At 40.0% G+C, this 26,125-nt stretch overlaps 1 protein-coding gene across 1 annotated transcript in view; it reads right to left on the bottom strand.

Moving 5' to 3' along the window:
- Nucleotides 1-256: 256 nt before the first annotated feature.
- The window catches only part of ppfia4 (PTPRF interacting protein alpha 4), a 219,228-nt gene continuing 193,359 nt past the window's right edge, over nt 257-26,125 (bottom strand). Inside the window, exons 26-31 of the mRNA XM_059950617.1 lie at nt 23,512-23,609; nt 21,574-21,749; nt 21,401-21,469; nt 9,330-9,504; nt 7,361-7,445; nt 257-6,191 (exon numbers count right to left, since the gene is read on the bottom strand). Of these exons, the coding sequence (XP_059806600.1) occupies nt 7,387-7,445; nt 9,330-9,504; nt 21,401-21,469; nt 21,574-21,749; nt 23,512-23,609 (577 nt within the window). The 3' untranslated portion in view covers nt 257-6,191; nt 7,361-7,386. The remainder of the gene's footprint in view (nt 6,192-7,360; nt 7,446-9,329; nt 9,505-21,400; nt 21,470-21,573; nt 21,750-23,511; nt 23,610-26,125) is intronic.

The raw sequence follows: 26,125 nt of genomic DNA, 5'->3' as shown, positions 1-26,125 counted from the left end.
TTTCAGAGGACTGAATTAAATGCAAGGAAAGAATCAGTACTTTAAGAAAAGAAGAAATATACCATTTCCATTACAATAAGGTGCTTCCATCAGAAATTTTACATTTAAGATATTTAAAAAGCCAAGAAGGAAAATGCACAATAGGAAACAGGGCTTCTGGTTGCAGTTTCAAGGTTTGGAAAATTCAGGATTGTACACAAAAATACAAAGGATGACATAGGACAAAGGTACTTTTTATTATTTTTTTATTGGCAGTGGAAAATAATTATTTCAATTCTAATGTCAACTAAAAGCAGGCAACAAATAATACTGTGACAAAAAAGGTCTTAAGATACTGTACAAAACAAGAGCATTTCAAGTGCAAAGACCACAAGGTTATGTTCTTGGTTGGTTACTGAAACCAGCAAACAATTACACTTAATTATAAGCAACAGAAAGGTGCTGTCAGGCATAAATGAACATGTCATTCCAAGTGTGCAACATTCCAGATCTATTCATATAGTCCATCACTGAAAATCTTTCAACATGTCCAAAATTAGTTCAGTATTTCATCCCCTAAATTCCAAAATGAAAAACATTTTGACTTTATAAAATGATGATGCAGGAACTGTTCGTGACACATAGACCCGAAGTTTATAGAGCTATGCACCATCAAAACTATTAATTACTTCCCATTAAATGTGGACCACAAAATAAAGCCTTATAACAGTAGGTGTTTGTCTTAAATATATAGATTGCAATAAGTTATGTACAGTGATGCAAAACTGTCAAATTAGATTGAATTTTGCTTCTGGAAACAAAATTTTTAAGACTCTACATTAAGTTCAGGATTTCACAAATTCCAAAACAAACAGCACTGCACAGATTAGATAATATTTGCAATTATCAGCAATATTACTTTAAAATACTAATTAATGTCATCAGTTTCACATTTCTTTTGGACTGCATTACCAGTCTACCATGATTTCTTGGAGGTCATCAATGTCACGTACCACCAGCCTTAAGGACAGCTTCTACCCTGCTGTTATAAGATTATTAAATGGTTCCCTACTATGATAAAATTGTTCCTTCATAATTTTCTTCATTATGATCTTTCACCTTATTGCTTACCTGCACTGCACTTCTTCTGTAGCTTGAACAGTTTATTCTTCATCATTTTTTTACTTGTTCTACTTCAATGTACTGTGTAATCTGTATGAACAGTAAGCAAGACAAGCTCCTCACTCTATGTTGGTGCGTGTGACAGGCATAAGGCAATTCTAATTCCAATTCATGAAATTGTAGGATTGGATTTTTAATTTATCGGTGAATACCTTGTCTGCAACTCAAACAATATTCATAATAATGAATTCTCAGGGTTACTCTGTCCTGCAACAATACTCTCTACAAATAATTGTTGATTACTGCATACATACATTCTTAAGGTTAAATCAACACCAAGCTCAGCTCATCACCCTCTTTGGATCTGAATGCAAGCTGACTGTTAATCCTTCCTTCTCAGAGCATAATGTTAGATTGTGTGAATTGACTCTTCATGGCTATCAGCATTAGACAGCTCAGAGATCACAGCTGCACACTGAGACAAGTTGGTTATTGCATTTTAATTGGTCACATATAGATGATAATGTATTTGGAATGGGAACTGTCAACTGATGACTGAATAACAGTTTGCTAGATATGGAAATGAATGGTTTGCAAGGACCATAACTTAGTTCACTTCAGCATGAGGAGATAACCCATGAGTTGAATTTACTAATGTTTATCCAAGCACTCATTACACCCGTTATAATGTGTTTAAACATTAATCGAACCAACATCTTCCCTAGTTTCATTTCTCCAACATAATGTTTGTGGCTATACGTGTAAACAAAGGCAAGGCTGTTTTTTTTAATGGAGTTTTTAGATCAACGCATTCCTGTTTCTGTAAAACCTAACATGGCACGCATTGCTCCTTCCTCTGAGTTAAAGGTTTAAATAATATCAATAAGCATCAATTTTATTATTTTGCCTATTGCTATACATGCTGCAAAAACTAAGAATTACATATCTGCATGTGTTAAATAAATTGTTACTTAATCTAACTTGCAAGGTATATGCCTTCTTTTATTGACTTTAAAAAGGTGAGAAACACGGACAAAGAAATGGTGCATGGCAGCGGAGAGCTGAAAATGTATCATCAAGTTAAGAGACTACGGAAACATGCACCCACAAAACTCTTAAAACATTAGGTATAAAAACTGAGGAAAAGAATAATGCTTGTTTTTTGGCCAAACCAGCCACAAATTGTGTCCTTAAAGGGGTGGAATTCCCCAACAGTCTATTTTAAGTTTTGGCTGTAAAATCAGTTAATTGAAGATAATGAGTCCTGAGCTGCTTCATACTGAGTAGCATAGAATAGTATGCAACTCAGATATTAATACACCTTAAGTAAAATGTGGGCACTTGTGATAAATAGCTTTAACAAAATTTATTTAGTCTCCTCAAAAGTAGCTTATATATTACAGTATGACATTGTGAACCATCCATGTATTATGGACACCATCATTTTACGAACAGTGCAAAGCAAATCTCCAAGTATTCTTGGTAATTCTCCAAGCTTAATCCAAAAATCACTTTAACATGCTAAACAATATTTTAAAGTGCATTTGTATTAGAAGCTCACAACCCAGCCTTTTTAAAGGCCCATGTATTTGATGAATGGTTTTGTGATTGAGAAAAATGGAAACTACTTAACAAGCACCCATATTTGCACAACTGGTTTATGTCAACCAGTGGAAATGCTTCTTTTCAGGAAGTTTCTTTGTTGACATTAATAAATAATCTCAAAACAGACCCTCTTAATTTATATTGAATTCATCTTACTATTTCACAGTTTAATGAAGTAGATGGTGTACATGCATTCAATAATGAATCTTATACAGATGTTTAAAACTTACAATTTAAATACACATGCACCTGATTCAAAGTAAATATACCACACTCTCCTTCTAGAGTCCTAATTCCATGTTCAACCATTTATAGTGTATTTATTTTTGAGTACTGCTTCATATCTCTCCTCATCCCAACCTGACCAATGTTCATGTTAAATTTAAAAAAAGAACATGTAGATCTGTATCAGCAAAGATCTGTCACCACAGCACACTCAGAAGATATGTTCATTGTCAAAATAACAGGCAATAAGTAACAGAGTTCTGTACAGGCAAATGATAATAGCATTTACTTATCAATCCATGTGCAGGAATTTCTTTATCTTTGAATTAGTACATTTGGTAAAAGAGACAATTACCATATGACAAGGCAAATTTGGCATAAATAAAGTGTAAAATCAAAGACTATGCAGCAGAAGGAAAAGGGGCAGGGATGACGAATAAAGGAAAGAGAAATAGAACTCATAGAATGGAGATTCTATTACACACGAGAGAGAGGCGCTTCATATCTTCATATTTACTTGATTAAAAATGGTCATTATTTATGGACAGGATTGTGGAGCAAGTTCACATTAACTAATGCATTGTGTTATCAATGAGAGTGTAAACTGTAAGTATGTCTGTGTGTGAGTAGGTGAGGTTGTAAACAGTGTTTTCAAACGGAACAAAATTGGACTTTGGTGAGACACAATAGGTCGATTCCAGTTTTTCTGGATAATTACTTTGAAAACTTTGATCAACATGCTTCCTGAGCTGTTTATTCATAATCCACCTACCTGAAAAGATTATACTTGAACAAAAATGCTGCAACATTATACTTCAAACAAAAACAGCTCAGTGAATTTCCACAAGAATATCTCTTACAATTAGTGTGCCTGTTAGTAAAGCAAGTATTATGTAAACTCAGTGCACTATGGTGAAAATAAATTTCATTAACTTTAGCACAGATACTTCTTAAAGGTTGCCAATATATTCAGAGAGAAAATGTTTAAAAAAAACAAACACCATGTTCAATTAAAATAAAATAACATGATGTCCACACATTTGAACAAAAACATTCAAATCTAGCTATTACATTATTTTGAGTACAAAGTATGGAGGGAAAAAGATATTTAATGCCTTCCCATAATCAGAATAAGTTTATTTTTAAACATTTTATTAATTATGATTTCCCCATGAACTGAGAATGGACCTGGAGACCATTTTCAAATTTACTACAGGCAAGAGTTAGATTTAGAAGATTCTTATGAAGAAGATTCTTGTTTAAAATTAATTAGATAAACTCAATAAATCCTTGGGTTACAATATCACAGCTGTTACTAAGATAACTATTTATGACTTCCTATTCTTTTTTTAATTTCAATATGTAATGCTGACCCTCACAGGCAGAAAACTATAATCAGAGCTTAGTGTTAGTTCATTCTATAATCCTGCACATTCCCTGCATGTCACCTAATGCAGAACTCATTACAATAGGAAGTAGTAGTTACTTTATTTTCACGGCACTTGGGAATTAAAAGGTTAAAGTGAGTGCATTTAATTATTTGATTTGTAAAACACTTATGTCTGAGAAAAATTTTTGACTGCTTTCCACAAAGTGTTGAATTAAAAAGATGCAGACTTCAACAGCTTTGAAGGACCATGTATAATATATATATATTTATCAATTTATTAAAATGAATTTTATAAAATAGGATTAACATTTTGTTGAACTTCATAAAAGGTTTCAATGGTCAACAATTCAAGGGATAGTCACAAACACTCGTGAAACAGAAAGTGCCAGTGCTTTGCCACTATAAAGGAGCATGCTTAAATACTTCCTGAAATATCTGGTAAGGTAAAATGTTACTTTCTTTTCCTACTTTGGGAAATAATTTCCCCGTGTCCCAGGTGGTCTGGGTGTAATCAGTTTAACAGCACTCATCTGTCATAATTTGTCAACTATTAGATCATGTACAATATCTACCTACAATAGGGAAAAAGACAAAAATGTTTTGAATCTGATTTTAGAAGTACATATTAAAAGTGGGAATCACAACAAGAAATACTTAGTTTAGACAATACAGGGCATCTTTTGATAAAATGCTAATAATTTTCTTGTGATCCTAAATTCTCTCGATATTTGGAGGCTTTGGAGTAGAAACCACTGATTTCAAAATATTGTGGATTGTTGAATTAACATCAGAGCCTACTATTGTTTCTGAAGTCAGAATGATCAGCATTGGAGGCGTTTGAATGCTGTGCTGCTTTGCTGCCTCATGAGTGACTCTTTAAAAAGGATCCTTTGCAACCAGGTCTGTACATTCAATAATGAATGATGGGAAATAAGGAAGAAAGAAAACTATTCAGGTCTGCAGTTTAAGGAAGTAAACTGAAATAAATGTAGCAAGTGAAGCGAAAGACTCAGGAATCCCAAAAACAAAGAAAACAAACCTCGTATAACTGCCAACAAGGCTATTTAAAAAAAAAATAAAGAGTTAAAATTATTTTTTTAATTGTTCAATGGAACAAGAGACTTTGGCAGCCCGAAATTGCCGCCAATTAGAAAATCAGAACTTGAGGACTCAATTTAACAGTTGCCATTTCCACAATAAAAAAGAAAGCCATCCAGTCATCATATTGTGTGCTAAAATTGGCATGGTAGAGATATATTTGCACACATGATTTGCTGAAAATGAACAAATGGAACAAGATGTCCTTGATATATATCAGCAAGATAAAAATGGCAGCAACATCATTAATTAAGACAGCATTTAGGTTGAATCTGTATTCTCCAAATTCCATTAAATTATCTAAAAAATGCTGTTACAGTCAGCCATAATTATATACATTTACATAAAAAACTTGCATTACTTCATGGCCATACGTTTACATACAGCAGATATGATACACTTGGAAAAAAATTACTACAACCAATGAAACTACAACTGTACTTGAGGTTAAAAGTTGACCGAATTTACTACATACTGTACTTAGAATATAATATTACAGTGAAACATCTCCAAAATGAAAACCTAAAATTGTCTACCAGCATTGTAAAAGATAATCTAAAGAAAGTCATTACCAGATAAATAAAATCATAGTGTAAGCATTTTTGAATGTAAGTAAACTATTGCCCATTTATATTCAACATACATTCAAACCATCTATGCCTTTCTAAGTTTTGTGCAACAGCATTTGACCTCCATTGTTGATCTCACAGAGATGTAGTGGATTATTCCCGAAAGGCAGCAAGCATGTGTCCATACAAGTAGTGGGAATGCACTGGAGGAAACAAATGATCAATTATTAACTATACTCTTTCACAGCAGACTTTCTTCATTCCCCACCTAAATTAGGAGATGCTTTACCACATCCTCAGATTACCATGCTAGCTTGACATGTAAACATCTGAGTTTATTCAGTTGCAGGCTTGCTGAGTTCTACTCTCACCTGACGTCGACCCACTAACATTTTGCAGAGGGAGGAACATAGGATGCTAGCAAGTTCTTTCTACAGTCCCCCCTCTGATGAAACATCTCACCGAAGGTGAAAAAGCTATAAACAATACAGACAGCACAGTATGTCAATGCTCTTTTTAAGGGCAAGAGAGTAGGATGGACCTGGTTAAAGAGATGTATACTTTAAACTGAGTTTTATGGGCTGAGTGCGGGTCAGTGGGATTAGGTGAGAGTAAGCATTCGGCACGGACTAGAAGGGCCAAGATGGCCTGTTTCCATGCTGTAGTTGTTATATGGTTTATATGGCTTTATTTAAAGTCAGTGTAGAAATATAAAACTCATTAGGGGGTCTACTTCATGCTTACTGGAGGAGTGAAGACCTGTAAACTAGTGATGCTTCTTAATAAGTCACAGCAAAAGAACTTCAGCTCTTTAAACTTGATCAAATAATGAATTTGGGACTGTGCAATAGACCAGTATACACAATCTTATCCCAGCAAATTCAGACACCGTGCCTTCACTGTGGGTCAGGATAGTGGGCTGGCTGGAAAGAGGAGGAAAGCATTTGTAATGTTAATGGTAAAAGAGAGACAGATTTACACTGTGTGTACATTGGTTACTTATTCAGTTCAGTCTATACCCCAGTGTGACTCTGGATTTATCCTCAAGTGAGAGCTCTTTCGCTCCATCATACTGAAGAGCCCAAAGCTATTTATATTGCAAACCTAATCTTTCAATTTCATATGGAAATGTTGAGAAATTTAAAAAAAAAATCATATTAGGAGTTGAAAGGAGGCCTTACAATGTAATTCCTGTACTTTCAATTTGAAGATAAAGATCACTGTTTTGGGACAAAATAATTATCATAAATTCTAGCAACAAATACATTTAATTTTCCATGTAACTTTCCTTGCACTGCATCAAAGTTCCAATGGTTTTGTAGAACTTCAGTGCTCCATCTAACAGCCATAAAAACAGAAGTTATTTACTTACCGGTAGCTGGCTGACTGATCTAGATGTCAGCAGGAGTATGTGCGTACTGTTGATGTATCTAACCTCTGTGTCCCTGATGTACCAACTGCGTTTCCATCAAGGCAACAAAAACAAATCACACAACATGCAGTAAGTACAGCAAGCCACTCCTGCAGATTAGCATAAGCATAAGTAGCCACACTTCAAACATTGGTGATGGGGCTCTTTGATAGTTTAACTCCCTTCTTCATTCTGCTTCCTAGTATCTCTGTTCCATTTCTTTCTCAAGTTTACTTGGTACCTAAGCTTCTACATGGGAACTGAAATAATGAACAGGTTTTGATACTCTACTCATCTACTTACCAGATCCCAGAGTTACACCGTGACGGATGGCTCTCTGAGTATGTCATTTAAATGGAAGGCCCTTAAAAAGCATGTAGCAGGAATTATGGAAATTGTCCTGCACAGTTTCAAAATGATAAAGTATAAAATTTAAAGCTGAGCTAATTTCAATAGCCTGTCCAAGAAAGTTGTTGCCAGATAATTTACCTTCTACCTGGTTGGACATTAGAAACTGAAACAGGAATGGGTTATTTGGCCATTAATGCTGGCAAAGAAATTTGGTAAGATCAGGGATAATCATTTACTGCAGTCACAAAGAAAAGAAAATCTGCAGATGCTGGAAATCCAAGCAACACACTGGAGTACTCTTTTCCCCAGATGCTGCCTGGCCTGCCGAGTTCCTCCAGTTTTTTGTGTGTGCCCTTTAACACAGCATAGTTTTCCTAACTATAGCCCCATTTCGATAGGATTCCTTAACATTGAAAGATCTGTCACCCTCTAAATGTGATGCCATCGCAGCTGTTGGCTCCAGCATTGTTTTGAATAACCACCTCACAGCAAGTCATTAAGTCTCCAGACCCAACTTGGGTGGTGAAATCCAAAAATTCATTAGCATAGTGTGAAGAAACCTCACACCCTGAATGACTAACTCATCCATACTTTTACACTGTGGTCCCTGGTTCTGGACATCTTGCACTCTACAGTAACTGTGTCAAGTCCTGTAATGATATTGTGGGGAATTAGTCAAAGCAGATACCAAGGGCATGAAAGTATATCTTATAGGACTATATTGTTGTGTGTACTTTCTGTGTCAATGAAGTCAAATGTCTTTTTTATATAAATTATTCTAAAGCAAATTAGAAATTATATAGTCTTCTTAATAAGAGCAAATGAATGAGCTCTATTTTTTAATGTTTAGAATTTTACTTGATCATAAATATTTTATGGTTTTCAATAAAATTCCTTGGTTTTGAGCAAGATACAAGTTGCCCTTGGCTAGTTGCATCATGTGAAATCTTAATTTATGGTATACAACCATGGTAAGATATTAACGTCTTGCCATGACTGTCAATTAGCTTTGAACACTTCAACACTCTAACGTAGGCTTTATATTTCTGTTGCCAATGGCATTCAGCCATACAACAAGAACTGTAGCAGCTTGAGACTGACAAGTGTTTCTTTTGGCTCTGAGAAAAGTCTTTGTCTGACCCTGTTTCACGCCATTCAGTTTTATGTTAATTCAACACAGCTAACAGACAAGTTAAACATATTAAGGATGCATTCACATGCATTATTTCCTAGCTGTAAAATTGTTTCTTTTTTCGTAATAAAACTGTGTGGAATTGACTGCAAAGCATGTTACCAGTTTACGTATGAATCAATGATGCTCCCTTTGTGAACAGGTAGCTACCATTCAGATTCAGATTCAGATTCAGTTCATTGTCATTTAGAAACCACAAATGTAATGCAGTTAAAAATGAGACAACGTTCCTCCAGAATGATATCACAAAAGCATATGACAAAACAGACTACACCAGAAAATCCACATAACATTTGTCAATCCCCAATCCAGAGTCTGCAGAGGCTGCTGCGTATTAATATTGCGCTACTGTCTTAGCATATTCGATTGAAAAAGGCTTAAATTTACCTTCTGGTTGAATTTTCTTCGGCTGCACAGATGGGGCTGGGGAGGACATTGCTGTAACTCTGAACCCTGCAGGCAGTGTTTCTGTAGACCCCGGCATCATGGTTATACCATGAACCTCCCGTGGACGAAAGCGTTTTCGCCACGATGGTGCACGCCTGAAACTTTTGTCGTCACCCTGTAAAACAGGAGAATAAAACAATGACACTACACTAACAAAATTAGGAGTAAGAACCTGTTATGATTTTTAACAAGTTAACACATAACTGCCCAGAAAGGTCAACCGTATTCCACCACATTTTCTCTGACTCTGTCCTCACCTGCCAGGTTCCAAGACTGAATATCACTTGATTAAGCACTCAAGAGATTCTCAGGCCATCTTGTATCATTCTCAAAAATACCAGCACATTTTTCTTTTACCTAATGTAAATTTATTTATGGTTCCAACTGCTATGCCCCTGAGTCAGCTTTGCTCTCTCTAGTTTTCTCCCTTCTTTCTCATGCCCTCAGTGCTCAGCTTGTCACTTCCCACACGCAACACCACATCCACCAAACTGCTGGCCACATAGCTGTTGCCATTATAAACCTTCTCAGTCACTTTCCTCATCACATTCAAAAATGTCAGCATTACCATTCCTCATTTGTGATTCTTTTAATGCTACAAACTAACGTCTCATTTCCAATCTACATTCTTCACCTAAAGTTCCCAGCTTTCTGACCATGCATGCTTCTTTCCTTTATTTGCATATCTGAATACTCAGTAATCAGTATTTCCCTCTTCCACACCACTGAAAAGGCTAGAACCAAAGTTTTCTGTGTGACTGCAACCATCCTGCCTCATTCTACTCTGAACTAAGACAAGAAATTGTATCCTGTGGGGCAACATTTTCATGTGTGATGCAATGAAATTTAATGTAAAATTCAATTCGGGTAAGATGGCGACGCACTACCAAAGGTGTTATTGTCCTTTTTAAATGTATCTTTTATGGTCACAAGACTGTGCTGGACATTAAAAACTTAAAGTACTGCAGGTCTACCCCATCAGTGAGTTGCTCATTGGCAGAGGAACCGAAGGAGCTAGACCCGGTGTGGACCGTGCTGCTGACTGTGACAGGGAGGAATCGTTGTGGTGCATTGAAACTGTGTCCAGTCTATCAGTGACTGATTGTCTTAGTCAGACGGCAAGACCCTGTTGGACATTGGTAACGTGGAATGCTGCAAGTCTGGTACACTGAATCTTTGGCAGACGGCAGGGAAGCTGCATGCCCTCAGTGGCAGAGAGGACGAGGCCTCAAGTCACTGTGTTGCCTGCTTGTAACTGCCCAGGAGAGAGGTGTCGCTGTCGGTGTGGCGCGTTGTCCGTGCTGCAGCATTGGTGCTGCTGTCCGGAGTTTGCTCAGCAGAAGACAAGCTGTATTGTGTTCAATTGCAGACTGCTGCAACGTTCCTGGAGTCAGGAACTTAGACTATTTTTTTGTGGGACTGCATTTTACTGCTGTCTCGTATGCACTATATGTACCTTGTTGGTGCTGTGTCCTGAACCTTGGCCCCAGAGGAACGCTGTTTCATTTGGCTGTATTCATGCATGGTTGAATTACAATTACACTTGAATTTGAACTTGCTGCTTCAAACATTTGTCACAGGTTTCCATGAAAGCAACCAGACGTGCTGGTGCCAGGTTATGCTTGCAGAGTAAACACAATTTGTGTTTGGCCCAGTTCTTAAGGTGTCGGGAAAAGACGGTGAAGCCAGATGTAAAGATACATCTGATTCCCCTACATGGTCCTGAGCTGTTCCATCTTCAATGCAAGTTCCTAACTCTGTCCTGGAGGAGGATGTGGAGAATGGTATCATGAATGTCTACCACCAGAAATGTGTGTCCCATTGACCACAGTTGATTTGTAGCATCCGTCCATACCCATGACAAACAGGGTAAGTCTACTGTTGCAAGGGCTGTCACCTTCACGTGGATATCTGATTTTTGTTCATGTTGGAACCAAGCCATTAATGAAGTTTAGAGCTAAATGTTTCTGGAGAATCTAAACTGAGGATCAGTGTGTGGTATATGAATATGTTCTGATTGGCAGAACTGTCACAATACTTTCCATTCATTGTTGATCATTCAAAATTGATTGGTTGGTCATTAACTAGGATGTTTCTTTGTGTGGACGGACACATTTCCAACATTATTAGGTAGGGGCCAGTGCTCTAATTGGGCTGAAGCAGCATAACTGGAGACTTGGTTACTTCTAAAGCACGCCAGCAGCACAGCAGCCAGGGTGTTGTTTGGTCTCATTGCCTTTACTGCATTCAGTTCTTTTCAGCTGCTTCCTTGCATCAACCCTCATCTGTGTGAGAATTCAAGAAAAATAAGCTAGATTATGTGTGCAGCCTTTGTATTACACATGTTTTTTTTTTAGGCAATTGCTCCCTCCATCCTCAGTCAAGACATGCACAGGTCACCTGCACAGCACTAATTCAACCTGCATTTTGTAAGATGAAGTATTATTAAGCTAGAGTATCTCCAGGAATATTTCATTTTCCTTCTACCTGTACAATCAATCCTTCCTCTTTTTACCTCCCACTAGTGCCCCTCCTCTTTCCTATTCTCCTCTCATATCTGATTCTTTCTTCTTTGGCCTTTACCTCTTCCACCTATCACCTCGGCTTCTCACTCACCTCCTCCACCACCCGTCCACCCACCTTCCCCCTCCCCTGGTTTCACCTATCATTTGCCAGCTTGTACTCCTCCCCTGCAGCCCCCCACCCCTGACCTTCTTAATCAAAACCAGAATCAGGTTTACTATCACAGACATACATCATGAAATGTGTTGTTTTGTGGCAGCATAACATTGTAAAACATAAAAAATTACTCTGTAACAGTAAGAAATCTGTTAAAAAGTGAGTCATTCAAAAGAGAGCAAAAATGTCATGTAGTATGGAGTGTAAAATGTGTTTTTAGTCACAGGGTGCTGGATCTATGGAAATATAAGACAAAGAAAATGAAACACCTCGTTAATAACACTTTATTAATAATGATCATTGCTAACAATCCAGAGGCATGCAGACGTGAGGCTAGCTGAGCAGAGGTGGGAGGAGGCAGAGGTGAAGGCGAGGTATGGTGGAGTCGAGAGAGAGGAAAGTCCCGATATCACATTGATTAAAGTGACAGGCCAAACTGGAAAGGTCAGGTACAGGCCAAATTGTGGCAGCAGGGTCCAGGCTCCAGTGTGGCCCGAGAGCGAGGAACGACCCGATGTTTGGGTGATTGAAGCACCGGGTCAGATTGAAAAGGTCAGGATGTTGGGACCAGAGGTGAGGGATGGGCTGGTTCAGCTCGCTGCTCTGTGACATTTACTCAGCTCTGTGATGAACTGAAGCCATGGCCTGCTCCAGCTGCAGTGTTGCCTGGCTTTGCACCTGTGGTTCCACAACATTTACTCAGCTCTGCGATGAACTGAGGCTGTGGCCTGTTCTAGCTGCAGTGACTCCCGGCTTCAAGTCTTTTGTAGAACTTCTGTTCTGAATGCTATTTGCTTGCGTGATTTTATTTCTCTCAGCGCATTGGGTGTCAGTCTTTTTCAAATCAGTTCTTTTGGGGTTTCTTTGTTTTGCAGCTGCCTGTAAAGGTGTATTATGTATACAAATTTTGACAATAAATAAACTTTGAATGGTTATGGAGAGAAGGCGGGAGAATGGGGTTGAGAGGGGAATGGATCAGCCATAACGAAATGGTGGAGCAGACTCGACAGGCTTAATGGCCTCATTCGACTCCTATGGCTTTTGGTTTCATGTCGTGTTCATGGTCTGTTCAGAAATTGGGCTTCTTCCCCCTTCCTTTCCAGTTTCCGGTGAACAGTCTTGGCCTGAAACATCAACTGTTCATTCCTCTCCATAGAGGCTGCCTGACCTTCTGAGTTCCTGCAGGTGTGTGTGTGTGTGTGTGTGCATGCGCAAGCGCGCAACTCTGAATTTCCAGCATCTGCAGAATCTCTTTACTCTTTTTTTCCCCTTTTTTAAAATTCATTTTGGGAGTTTAGCTTCATCAGTAAGGTCAACATTTAGTGGCTATCTCTAATACTTGGAAATCTCTATTCCACTTGGAAATTTTACTTTAACTTTCACATTTCTGCTGACAGCCTCATGCTCTGTTCTGATCCCTCTATAGGTTCTGTACCATCAGACTACCTGTCTAGCATTATCACTTATGTATTTTCCTGATTTCAAATGTTTTCCTAGCTGTCTACTACTAAAAGTCCTCATACACACCTTTGTCAATGAACTAGCTGAGAGAGCTGATACTCTGTTTGTTGGTTTCCATTCTTTTACCCTGCATAAACTCACCTCATCTATGTGTGCCCACTTTAGGTACAGCTCATGTATCAGCAGCACCTGTCCTTGCTGAATTACATATTCTGCTGGCCTCTTAAATTAGAACTCTTAGCTTTATATTTAAACTTTATCTGTGACTTCAGTAGTTTCTCTTCCTACCGGCTCACACTGTATATAGTCCATAAAACTTGGGTTATTCTGTGCTGGCCTGTTGTGTGGTTACATTTTTGCTTCCAACTTCCAGCTTTAGAATAGCCTCTAAACCTGATGTTCATCCCATTTCCTCCTTTAAGACCAGACATAACAACCATCTCTTGGTCCTTTATTTAAGACACTCGTCCTAAATGTTTGCCTTGGCATTCGCCTTTGTTAGATTGCACTTCTGGGCAACACTGTGGGATAATGAAAATGCAGTTGTTCGTTTGGGTTATTGTTTCAGGAACAGCAATTGCTGATTTACCTGTGCATGAATATCAACTGTTGTATTTCAACAATCAAATGTCTCCACTGAAAATAAAGACCAAAGTTCTAGCCCATTCATCTCAGTTTGAAACACAAATAAGATGACAGCTTCTAAGCAAAGAATTTCTTCTGAAATCTATAAAATTTTCATTGCAAGTTCAAATGCAGTAAGTGTGACAGGAGTTCTTTCATGATTAAAAGAAGCTAGACTTAAAACAAGTTTCTTGAGCGTTTTTATTCAAGTTTAATATTGTTAAGATGCCTCAGTATTTTCACTTCAACTGCTATCTCTCTCATACTTCATGAATTTATGCCACAGGAAAGGTTTAGAACAGAGAATGTTAAAGCACATTACAGGGCCTTCAGCCCACGATGTTGTGTTGAACTTTTTAATCTACTCTAAGATCAATATAACTCTTCCCTTTAACGTAACCCTCCATTTTTCTATCAACCATGTGCTTATTCTTCTTTGTACTTCATTAGTTACTTCGGGCATTGGATAGTAGAAAATGTCATCTTCATAGAAGTTTTATCTGTGGTCAGTCAGTCATTTGTCAGAATAAAACATATTTAAGAATATGAGTTGAACTTAGCTTGCCACATACTGCTGCTAACACAACAGCAAAGTTATCTACACTCTTCACTGAAAACATCAATATTTTAGCTCATGTGTTTAGTAACACCCTCAGTCAGGTACTGGCTTTATGGTCAATATTTACAATCTATACCGAGTTCAGAGAAAGCTTTTCATGAGGAGAAAGAAAATCATTTCACTTTGACTTCCAGGAATATAATATTGAGCTTGCATTTTCATGTTACCCAATTCACCAGTTCACTGGAAAATATCAACAAATTATTATCTCACTTTTACGAATTATTCTATTAACTCTCCCTTAAACCACTCTCTCAATCTTGTTGACATCTTTTTGGTAGGTAGGTGACACACAATACTCCAAATTAGGCCTCACCGATGTCTTTAGACAACTTGAACATAACATCCCAATCTCTGTGCTCAATACTTTGATTTATGAAGGCCAATGTGCCAAAGGCTTTCTTTATGGCCCTATCTACCTGTGATACCACTTTCAAGGAAACGTGTTTCCGTATTCTCAGACCCCTTTATTCCATAGCACTTTCTTACACACTGTTTAAGTCCTACCCTGGTTGTCCTCCTAAAGTGCAACACCTCAACTTGTCTGCATTAAATTCCATCTGCCATCTTTTAGCCTATTTCTCCAGCTGGTCCAGATCCTGCTGCAAGCTTTGATAGCCTTCCTCGCTGTCCACTGGATCCTCAATCTTGATATCACCTGCACATTTGCTGATCCAGTTTATCACATTATCATCCAGATCACCGATATAGATGACTACCAAAACGGAGCCAGCACCAACCCCTGCAGCACACCACTAGTCACAGGCCTCCAGACACAGAGGCAACCAGGTACAACCACCCTCTGGCTTCTCCCGCAAACCCAATGTCTAATCCTATTTACAATATCTTCCTGAACCTTCTCCACCAACCTCCCAAGTGGGACCTTGTCAAAGGCCTTGCTAAAGTCCATGTAGACAACATCCAAAGTTTAAAGTTCGAAGTAAAATTTATTATCATATACATATATGTCACCATATACGACCCTGAGATTCATTTTCTTGTGGGTATATCTATAACAGAATTATAACCATAATGGAATCAGTGAAAGACCGCCCAACTAGAATGTTCAACCAGAGTGCATAAGACAACAAACTGTGTAAGCACAAGAAGAAATAATTGTTATGAATAAATAAACAATACATATTGAGAACATGAGATGAAGAGTTGTGGGAACAGTTCTGTGATGGGGGCAAGTGAAGTTGAGCCCTTAGTTTCAGGAGTCTGATGTTTGAGAACCTGGTAGTGGCAGTCCCGAGGCTCCTGTGCCTCCTTTCTAATGATGGCAGTCAGAAGTGAGCATGTGCTAGGTCGTAAGGATCCCTGATGATAAATGCTGCTTTCCTGCAATGGTGTTTCATGTAGATGGGGAGGGCTTTAACCCGGATGGACTGGCCCACATCCACTACTTTTTGTAGGATTTTCAGTTCCAGGGTGTTGCTGTTCTCATACCAGGCTGTGATGCAACCGGTCAATATACTCTCCAATATACATATAAGCTTGTCAAAGTTTTACATCTCAACACAAATCTTTGATACTTGGCTAGGTATCCCATCGGGGTTTTTTGTGGTTTCACCCTCCTGAAGGCTGCTCATACGTTGGCTTCATCAAAGGACTTTCATCAACTTTCCAGATAACTTCTTCAAAAAACTCAACAGAATTCCCGTTTAAGATGGCGCTGGTGAACCTTAGCTACTTCTGGCTGATGGCTAATGAAACAAGGAAAGCAACTAAATACTTTGTTAACCACACTTTTCCTGGCAAACAATCATCGCAAGTAATAGTCTGTAACTTCCCTTCAGACTTGGAGGCAATTCGATGTGGCAGAACTGAGGCAAGGTAAGGTGGCGGGCCAATTGCTGAGAACATGGCCAATTGCTGAAACTGTGGGGTCCAGGTTCCGGAGTGTATCGATGCGGCTGAACACGATGCTCAGACAGAGATTTGCAGGGGAAATCGAGGCGAAGTCCGGCATTTCCAAGCAGCTCGTGCAGAGGTTTAAACTCTGGGCCAGATTGAAAAGGTGAGGTGGTTCAGATTGCTGCTTCAAGGCATTTTCTCAGCCCTGCATTAAACTACGGGACTCTCTTGTGGACATCAATTCAGAAACACTATTTCCATGGATTATTTTATTCTTTTATTTTGTATGGATTCTTTTTCAAAGGCGTGATGTGACTTTTATTCTCTGCACATTGAGTGTTAGATACTCTTTTTTATATATACAAAAGGGTTCTTTTTAGGTGTCTTTGTTTTGTGGCTGCCTGTTAGGAAATGAATTTCAAGGTTGTATAACGTATACATACTTGGATAATAAAAGTACTTTGAACTTTGAAGATGTTTTAGACACGAACGACAATGCACAAAGTCATGTCGATTATCTCTAATTAGTCACTGTCTATTCAAATACTTATATTATCCAGTCCCTTGGAATTAATTCCAATAACTTACCCACTACTGATATCAGGCTCATCAGCCTATAATTTCTGGACTTATTCTTAGAGTCTTTCTGAAACAGCAGGACATCAGCTATCTTCCAATGCTCTGGCACCTCATGTTTTAAATCTCTCTGCTGGGGCCTCTGCAGTTTCTGCACTCACATCCCATAGGGTCCAAGGGAACATCTTGTTAGGATTAATCCACCCTAATTTCCTCAAGACAGCAAACGCTCTATAATCTTTCTACGGTCCATGACCTCACTGCTGCTGTGCCTCTCTTTTGTAGTCTGTAGCACGAGCAAGTACAATGCAAAATACCCACTTAAGACCTCCCCATACCCCTCGAGTACCTCATACGCTCCTTCCTCCCTATACCTGCTATGGACTTTCTTCTTTTTCCTAACCAGGACCTCAATACCACTCAGAAACCAAGATTCCCCATTTGAAAGGTTTCAGTGAGATCCCCCTCATCCTTCCAGGTTCCAATGAGTACAGACCCAGAACCATCAAACATTCCTCATATGATAACCCTTTCATTCCTGGAATCATCCTTGTGAACCTCCTATGGATCCTCTCCAATGCCAGCACATATTTTCTTCAATAAGGAGTCCAAAACTGTTCACAATACTCAAGGTGAGGCCTCACCAGTACCTTATAAAGCCTCAGCATCACATCCCTGCTCTTGTATTCTAGGCCTCTTGAATTGTGGCATTTGCCTTCCTCACCACCAATGCAACCTGAAAGTTAACCTTTATGGTGTTCTGAACAAGGATCCAAGTCCCCTCCCATCTCAGATTTTTTGATTTTCTCCCCATTTAAAAAATAGTCTGCATATTTATTTCTACTACCAAAGTGCATGACCATGCATTTTTCAACACTGTATTTCATTTGCCACTCTCTTGCCCATTTTCCTAATCTGTCTAAGTCCCTCTGCATCCTACCTGTTTCAACACCACCTGCCCCTCCACCAATCTTCGTATCATCTGCAAACTTGGCAACAAAACCATCTATTCCAGCATCTAAATCACTGATATACAGCGTAAAACAGTGACCCTGCAGAACACCACTACCAGTTTCCCCCGCTATTTGAAGGTGCAGCGTTCCTCTGGAATGGTTCGCAAACTGGAATGTCGTAAAGTGAAAAAACAATTACCATTCAATGATATGGGAAAAATCTGTGAGCGTTCGCAGACCCAAAAAATAACCTACCAAATCATGCCAAATAACACACAAAACCTAAAGTAACAGTAACATATAGTAAAAGCAGGAATTATCTGATAAATACACAGCCTATATAAGGTAGGAATACTTTTCTGCAATTATTGCAACACTGTCCACAGCAGCGAAAATCTCACGCAAGCGCTCTCGGCAGCACTCGCGGCACAAAAACACTTGGCACAAGTGCTCTCGGCACAAGCGCCCGCGGCAAGAACACTGGGCACAAGTGCTCTCGGCACAAGCGCCCGCGGCAAGAACACTGGGCACAAGCGCCCTCAGCAGCACTCGCGGCAAGAACACTCGGCACAAGCGCCCGCGGCAAGAACACTGGGCACAAGCGCCCTCAGCAGCACTCGCGGCAAGAACACTGGGCACAAGCGTCCGCGGCAAGAACACTGGGCACAAGCGCCCTCAGCAGCACTCGCGGCAAGAACACTCGGCACAAGCGCCCGCGGCAAGAACACTGGGCACAAGCGCCCTCGGCAAGAACACTGGGCACAAGCGCCCTCAGCAGCACTCGCGGCAAGAACACTCGGCACAAGCGCCCGCGGCAAGAACACTGGGCACAAGCGTCCGCGGCAAGAACACTGGGCACAAGCGCCCTCAGCAGCACTCGCGGCAAGAACACTCGGCACAAGCGCCCGCGGCAAGAACACTGGGCACAAGCGCTCTTGGCAGAAACACTCTTTCCAGTAAGCTATGAAGTTGCCAAATCATACCAAATAACACATAAAAATACACAGCCTATATAAAGGCCTTCTGAAAGTCAAGATATACAACATTCACTGCATTCCTTTTATCTATCCCACATGTAATCTCCTCAAAGAAGTCCAACAGGTTTGTCAGACGGGATTTTCTCTGAAGGAAACCATGCTGATTTTGTCCTATCTTGTCCTGTGTCACCAAGTACTCCATAACTTCATCCTAAACAATTGACTCCAACATCTTCCCATCAACTGAGTTCAGGCTAACTGGTCTATAATTTCCTTTCTGCTGCCTCCCTCCTTTCTTAAAGAGTGGAGTGCCATTTGCAATTTTTCAGTCCTCTGGCACCATGACAGAGTCCATTGATATTAGAAAGATCAATTCTAATGCCTGCACAATCTCTACTGCTACCTCCTTCAGAACTCTAGGGTGCAGTTCATCTGGACCGGGTGACTTAAGTACCCTTAGATCTTTCAGCTTTTTGAGCACCTTCTTCCTTGTAATAGTAACTGCACTCTCTTCTCTTCCCTCACACCCTTCAACATCTGACACACTGCTAGTGTCTTCAACAGTGAAGACTGATGCAAAATACTCATTTAATTCATCTGCCATCTCCTCGGCACTCGTAGTTATTTCTCCAGCCTCATTTTCTAGTGGTCCTATATCCACCCCCAGCTCTCTTTTTTTTTAAACATACTTGAAAAAGCTGTTACTATCCACATTGGTATTGTTTGCTAGCTTGCTTTCATATTTGATATTTTCCTTCCTAATGATTCTTTTAGTTGCTCTTTCTAGGGTTATAATAACAGACGTAGTATTGCACTCTCTCTGATTAGGTCCTCTAGGTATTGATTAAGGAAATTTTCATGAGCACATTTGACAAACTCTATGTCATCCAGCCATTCTATAATATGGGAGTCCCACTCAATAACTAGGAAGTTACAATCACCTCTATCACAACTTTACATTTCCTGCAACAGTCTGCAATCTCTCTACAAGTTTGCTCCTCTAAACTCTGTGGGTGGTCTGTAATATATTGCCATTAATGTGGTTATCCCTTTCTTATTCCACAGTTCCACCCATATAACCTCATTAGACAAGCTCTTCAGCCTATCAGAAAGACTGTCTGAGCATTGCCGTGATGTTTTCCCTGACTAGTAATACCCCTTTAATCTCTCTCACTCTATCATGTCCAAAACAATGGAACCCTGGAACACTGAGCAGCCAGTCCTGTCCCTCCTGTAACCATGACTCACTAATGGCTACAATGTCATAATTCCCCAAGCTGATTCATGCCTTGAGCTCATTTGTCTTTTATACAATACTTCTTGCAATGAAATATACACACCTCAGAACATTGGTCCTACCATGCTCAATTTTTCTATTCTTGAATTTGTATTTCTCTTCACAATGATAAAGAAGTCACCATTTCAGATAGATCTTTACGTGCAATCTTCCTAAGTCCAGTATCCTTCAGTGGATTTGGCAACATCGTAGTGTAGTGAATAGCACAACGCCCTGCAGTACAGGCAACTTGTGTTCAATTGCTGCTGCTGCCTGTAAGGAGTTTGTACCTGTGAACACGTGTGTATCCTCCAGGTGCTCTGGTTTACTCCCTTAGTCCAAAAACAGATTGGTTGGGACATTAATTGGTCATAGTAAATTGTCCCATGATTAAGCTAGGATTAATCAAGCGATTGCTAGGTGGCATGGTTTGAAGGGCTGAAGGGCCTATTCTGCACGGTGTCCAAACAAACAAACAAAATGGATATAAATTCAGGTTTCAGTTCTTATTCAGTTTAAAAGCTGAAGCAAAAAAAAAAATATGCTGGAAGAACTCAGCAACTCAATCAGCATGTGTGGAGGCAAAGGGGTGGCCAGTGTTTTGGTTGAGACCCTGCATAAGTCCTACACGGTGTTAGCACAAAATGTTGACCATCCCTTTGCCTCTACTGATGCTGCTTGGCTGAGTTCTTCCAGCAGTTTATACTCTGACACAGACACCTGCATCTGCAGTCTTTTGTGCTGCTTTAAAAACTGCAGCTTTACCTGTGCTCGATGAAAACAATTCACTCTGGCAGTGAGCTGAGGAGGATGAGGATAGATAATGCAGCAAGCATTCAAACTCAACCCCTTTTGATGAGATGAAGAGTAACTCTCCTGTGAATCCAACTCTTGGCAACTGTAGGCCAACACTTTAACAACATCAGACAACACAAACTTGACACCTAACTTTCCCCATAGGGAATTCTGAAAGAATCACTAATACTCACATCATCCAACTTGCGCTCAGTTCCTAAGGCCAACAGGTTGTTGAATTCACGCTCCAAGACCTGCCTTGCCTGTAAGAGAGTTATATTGAAAAATTAATTTGGAGTTCAACAGTGGCACAATTACTCAGAAATTCAAGAAATGGAGGAAGCCAAGGCATTATTCCTTAGGTTACCTGAGTATTTTGCGTGGGAATCTGCAATAGTAATGCCAAACTGTTGTAATCAAAATTTTCATCTAGGGCTATCAAGGCTCCGTGTACTCCACTTTCAAGAATGTTGTTTCCATACTCACGAAGTCCAATAGATTGCACCCAATGAATGACTTGGTCATTAGTCCACACCAACACATCTAGGCCAAATTCAAACATGAGTCATTGACTGAGAGTAAAATGAATGTTGTTTTCACCATAAACACAAGAGATTCTGCAGGTGCTGGAAATCCAGAGCAGCACACACAAAATGCTGGGGGAACTTGTTGATGTTGTGGGCTGAGACCCTTCATCAGGACCTTTATGGAGTACAAGCTAGAAGGTGATCAGTGGTTTCACCTAACATCATCTAGTTTCTTCTCCACCTGGTTCTGATTTCTTCCCTCTTCCTTTCCAGCCCTGATGAAGGATTTAGGACTGTTGGTTCATTTCGATAGATGCTGCCTGACTTGCTGATGTCCTCCAGCACTTTGTGTTACTTGCACAGAGATAATTATATCAGTTCTGGGGAGAGCCATATTACATGCATAGTTATGTGTTCAACACAACAGACATTTTTCTGAATAATACAGTGAATGCTGAGGATTACTTCAGACTGATTATATTGTTCTTCAAGAAATATGGTCTAGTAATTCAGCTGTACAAATTAGATGACATGGTGCAGGTTATAAGTATTCTTTTAATGGAACAGAATTACTAGAAAGTAGCACCAGGCGCAACAGGCGAATGAAAAAAGTGGAAAAGCAATGAGAGCAGAACCTTCTTCATCTGCATTTCAAAGAAGCTTTAATTAAACGTATATTTAAAAACATATTTTGTTTACGTCTCTATATTCAAACTGAACAGCTGAACACATTAACCAAATGACTTGCTGGTTTGTTATTCGGATTCAGTATCAAAACTAGCTGTGGTTGCTTCAGTGCAATGCTTCACACATCCCATGGGGTTGGGAGGAAGGGGGAGGGGGGAAGGTAGAGGGGGAGAACGGCGAGGGGGAAGAGGGCGGCGAGGGGGAGGGTGAAGAGTGGGGGAGAGAAAGGTGGCGGAGTGAGGGGTTTGGGGGAGAGAGCAGTAGGTGTGGGTAGAGGGGTATGAAGGAGAGAGGGATGGAGGTGGGAGTGGTAGAGGGGGGGTGGGGGTAGAGGGTGAGTGGGGTGGAGGGTCGGGGAAAGGGTAGAATGGGAGGGGAGAGGGAGGGATGGAGAAAGAGGGGAAGAAGGGTTGGGGAGGGGAGAGAGAGGGGCGGGGAAGAACGTGGGAAGAAGTATTATTGGGGAGGGAGGAAAGAAGGAGACCAGACTAATGTAAAAAGTATGCATTCAATGAACAGCTGTGCCATGTGTCCGAGTGTGTATGTGTTGCAAGTCCACATGTCTACATCACATTTAATTACAAATGCAAAGCGATCCATAAGTAGTAAAGAGAATAATACTATGGGCCTGAAGCTTAAAACATTTATAAAACTCTCCTGCTTAAAATACTTGCAGCTTAATTTTCTTCACAAAAATTGAGCTAATTTATCTTCAAGAAACATATTTCCATTCAGCAAACTAAGACCATAGAAAGAACTGAGATTTTGAAAATGATTCATTTAATTAAGTTGCTGGAAGTTCTATTAGCCTTGTCCTAAGAGGGCAGTATTGAACAATTCCTTTGCACCCACCCAACTTCACTTGCAAGATCTGCTGGTCAATCTATGAGTAGCAGTTGAATGTTCTGTACCATAGACAGTCTGAATGTTCATATTAAAAAGGGACTACCCTCACCATTATATGGAAGGGAACAGAAGAGAATGATGGAATAACAAGTGGTATTTGGTTGTTCAAACAATGTTGAGAAAATCACACTGGCACTTTAATAAACAGGGAAATTGAATGAGAGTGATATTTCGAACAAACCAACCTTTAATTTCATGTTGGCTTTCTTCTCTCCTCCGCTCCAGCTCCTTTCTGTCGTAGTTTAATCTCTTTAGACACATTATACCGTAATGTAAACATGTGCTGGGAACAAAACATATCTCTCAGTAAAAATGATACACAGGCCATTTATTAAAGACATGATCCCCTTGGCTTTGAGCTAGCAGCTTCACTCGAGTCAGAAGATTGCAATTTCAAGTCATCCTTCAGAGGCATAAAGAAACAATCTAAGTAAAAGTGAAGAAATGCAATGTTTTCAAAGATAGCACCTTTTGAATCAGATGGCAAATCTCTGCCCTCAGGGGTAAATGTGAAATCCCCTGGTGCTGCTAGGATTGCTGGGGCATTCGCACAGTACCTAACGAACAACTGGTGTGTTAAAAACATAGAACTTAGAAATCTACAGCAACTTACAGGCCCTTTGGCCCACAATGTTGTGCCGACATTCTAGAGACTGTCTAGAATTTCCCTAATGCATAGCCCTCTATTTTTCTAAGCTCCATGTGCCTATGCAAGAGGCTCTTAAAAGACCCTATTTTATCCACTTCCACCACCACTACTGGCAGTGCATTCCATGCACCCACCACTCTCTGAGTGAAAAACTTACCCCTGATATCCCCTCAATACCTATTTTCAGGCACCTTAAAACTATGCCCCCTCGTGTTAGCCATTTCAGCCCTGGGAAAAAGCCTCTGACTGTCCACACAATCAATGCCTCTCATCATCTTATACAACTCGATCGGGTCACCTCTCATCCTCCGTCGCTCCAAGGAGAAAAGGCCAGGTACACTCAACCTATTCTCATAAGGTACTTCAAAAGAAGACAAACTGCAAATAAAAATAATACTGAGAACATGAGGTGTACAAAGTCCTTGAAAGCGAGCCTGTAGGTTGTGGAATAAGGTGATAAATATCCACAGCAGTTTAGGCACCTGATGATTTGAGGGTAACAACTGTTTCTGAACCTGGCAGTTGGGCCCTTATGTTCTGTAGCTCCAGCCCAATGGTAGTAGTGAGAACAGGACATGGTCTGGATGATGGTGGTGTTTGATGATGGATGCCACTCTGTTGTGGCAGTGCTCCATGTAAGTATATCCAATGGTGGGGAAGGCTTTGCCTGTGATCTTCTGGGATGTATCCAGCACTTTCTGTCACCTTTTCCATTCCTGGGCCACAGTGCTTTCAAATAGTCCACTGTGCAGTTATAGAAGTTTGTCAAAGTTTTTGGAGACATGTCAAATCTACCCAAACTTCTAAGAAATCAGAGACTCTGTTGTTCCTTCTTTGTGATGACCTTTACGTGCTGGTCCCAAGACAGATCTTCTGATATGTTGACACCAAGGAACTTAAAGCTACTGACTCTCTCCATCCCTGTCCTCCTAACAACGACTAGTTTATGGATATCTGGCTTCTTCCTTCTGCAGTTGATTATTAGCACTTTGTTTTGCTGACCTTAGACAATAGACAATAGGTGCAGGAGTAGGCACCTGATTCTGATTTTCAGTCTCCCTCCTTTATGTCAATTCATCACAACCTTTGATTCAGCCAGCATCAGTGGTGTTGTCAGCAAACTTTAAAAGAGCACTGGGGATGTGTAGGCCTCCGTTAGTCTCGTGAGACCATAGATTTGTGCCTTGGAAAGTTTCCAGGGTGCAGGCCTGGGCAAGATTGTATGGAAGACCGGCAGTTGCCCAAGCTGCCAGTCTATCCTCTCCACGCCACCGATGTTGTCCAAGGGAAGGGCATTAGGACCCATACAGCTTGGCACCGGTGTCGTCGCAGAGCAATGTGTGGTCAAGTGCCTTGCTCAAAGACACAGACGCAGCCTCAGCCAAGGCTCGAACTAGCGACCTTCAGATCACTAGGCGAACATCTTAACCACTTAAATTTAGCCACACAATCATAAGAATAAAGTGAGTTGAGTAGGAGGGTAAGCACTCTGCCCTGTGCTGATGTTGATTGTGGAGGAGATAATGTTGCCGAGCCATATTAAATGAGGAACAAAGGGAAGCTTATGTACAGGTCTATAGAGCCCAGAAAGTGACAACAAAAGGTAGATAGGATGATGAAGAAGGCAGGTAGAATGCTTGACTTCAATAGCCAGGGCACTGAATATCAGAGTCAGAAGGTCTTACAGCAGCTTTAAAATACATTGGTTAGGATAGAGCTGGATAGTGTATGCAGTTCTCTTCACCGCACTACAGAAATGACTTGCTGGAGCTGGGTAGGTCATGTAACACCAGGATGTTGCTTGGGATAGAACATTTCAGTTATGAGAAGCAGCTGAGTTTGTATTCCTGGTAGCAGATAAGAATTATGAGAGGCATAGATAGGAAGAATTTTTTCCCTGAGGCAAAAATTCATAAGCCAGATGACATAGCTTTAAGATATACGTTAAGAGATTTAACATCAAAACATAGAAAACCTACAGCACAATACAGGCCCTTCGACTCAGAATGCTGTGCCAAACATGTACAAACCCCATTTCCAGAAAAGTTGGGATATTTTCCAAAATGCAATAAAAACAAAAATCTGTGATATGTTAATCCATGTGAACCTTTACTTAACTGACAAAAGTACAAAGAAAAGATTTTCAATAG

Source organism: Hypanus sabinus, chromosome 25 (assembly GCF_030144855.1).
Source record: "Hypanus sabinus isolate sHypSab1 chromosome 25, sHypSab1.hap1, whole genome shotgun sequence".
Classification (NCBI taxonomy): Eukaryota; Metazoa; Chordata; class Chondrichthyes; order Myliobatiformes; family Dasyatidae; genus Hypanus; species Hypanus sabinus.
Note: the sequence above shows the minus strand (reverse complement) of the source record. Positions and strands in the feature narration are given on the sequence as shown.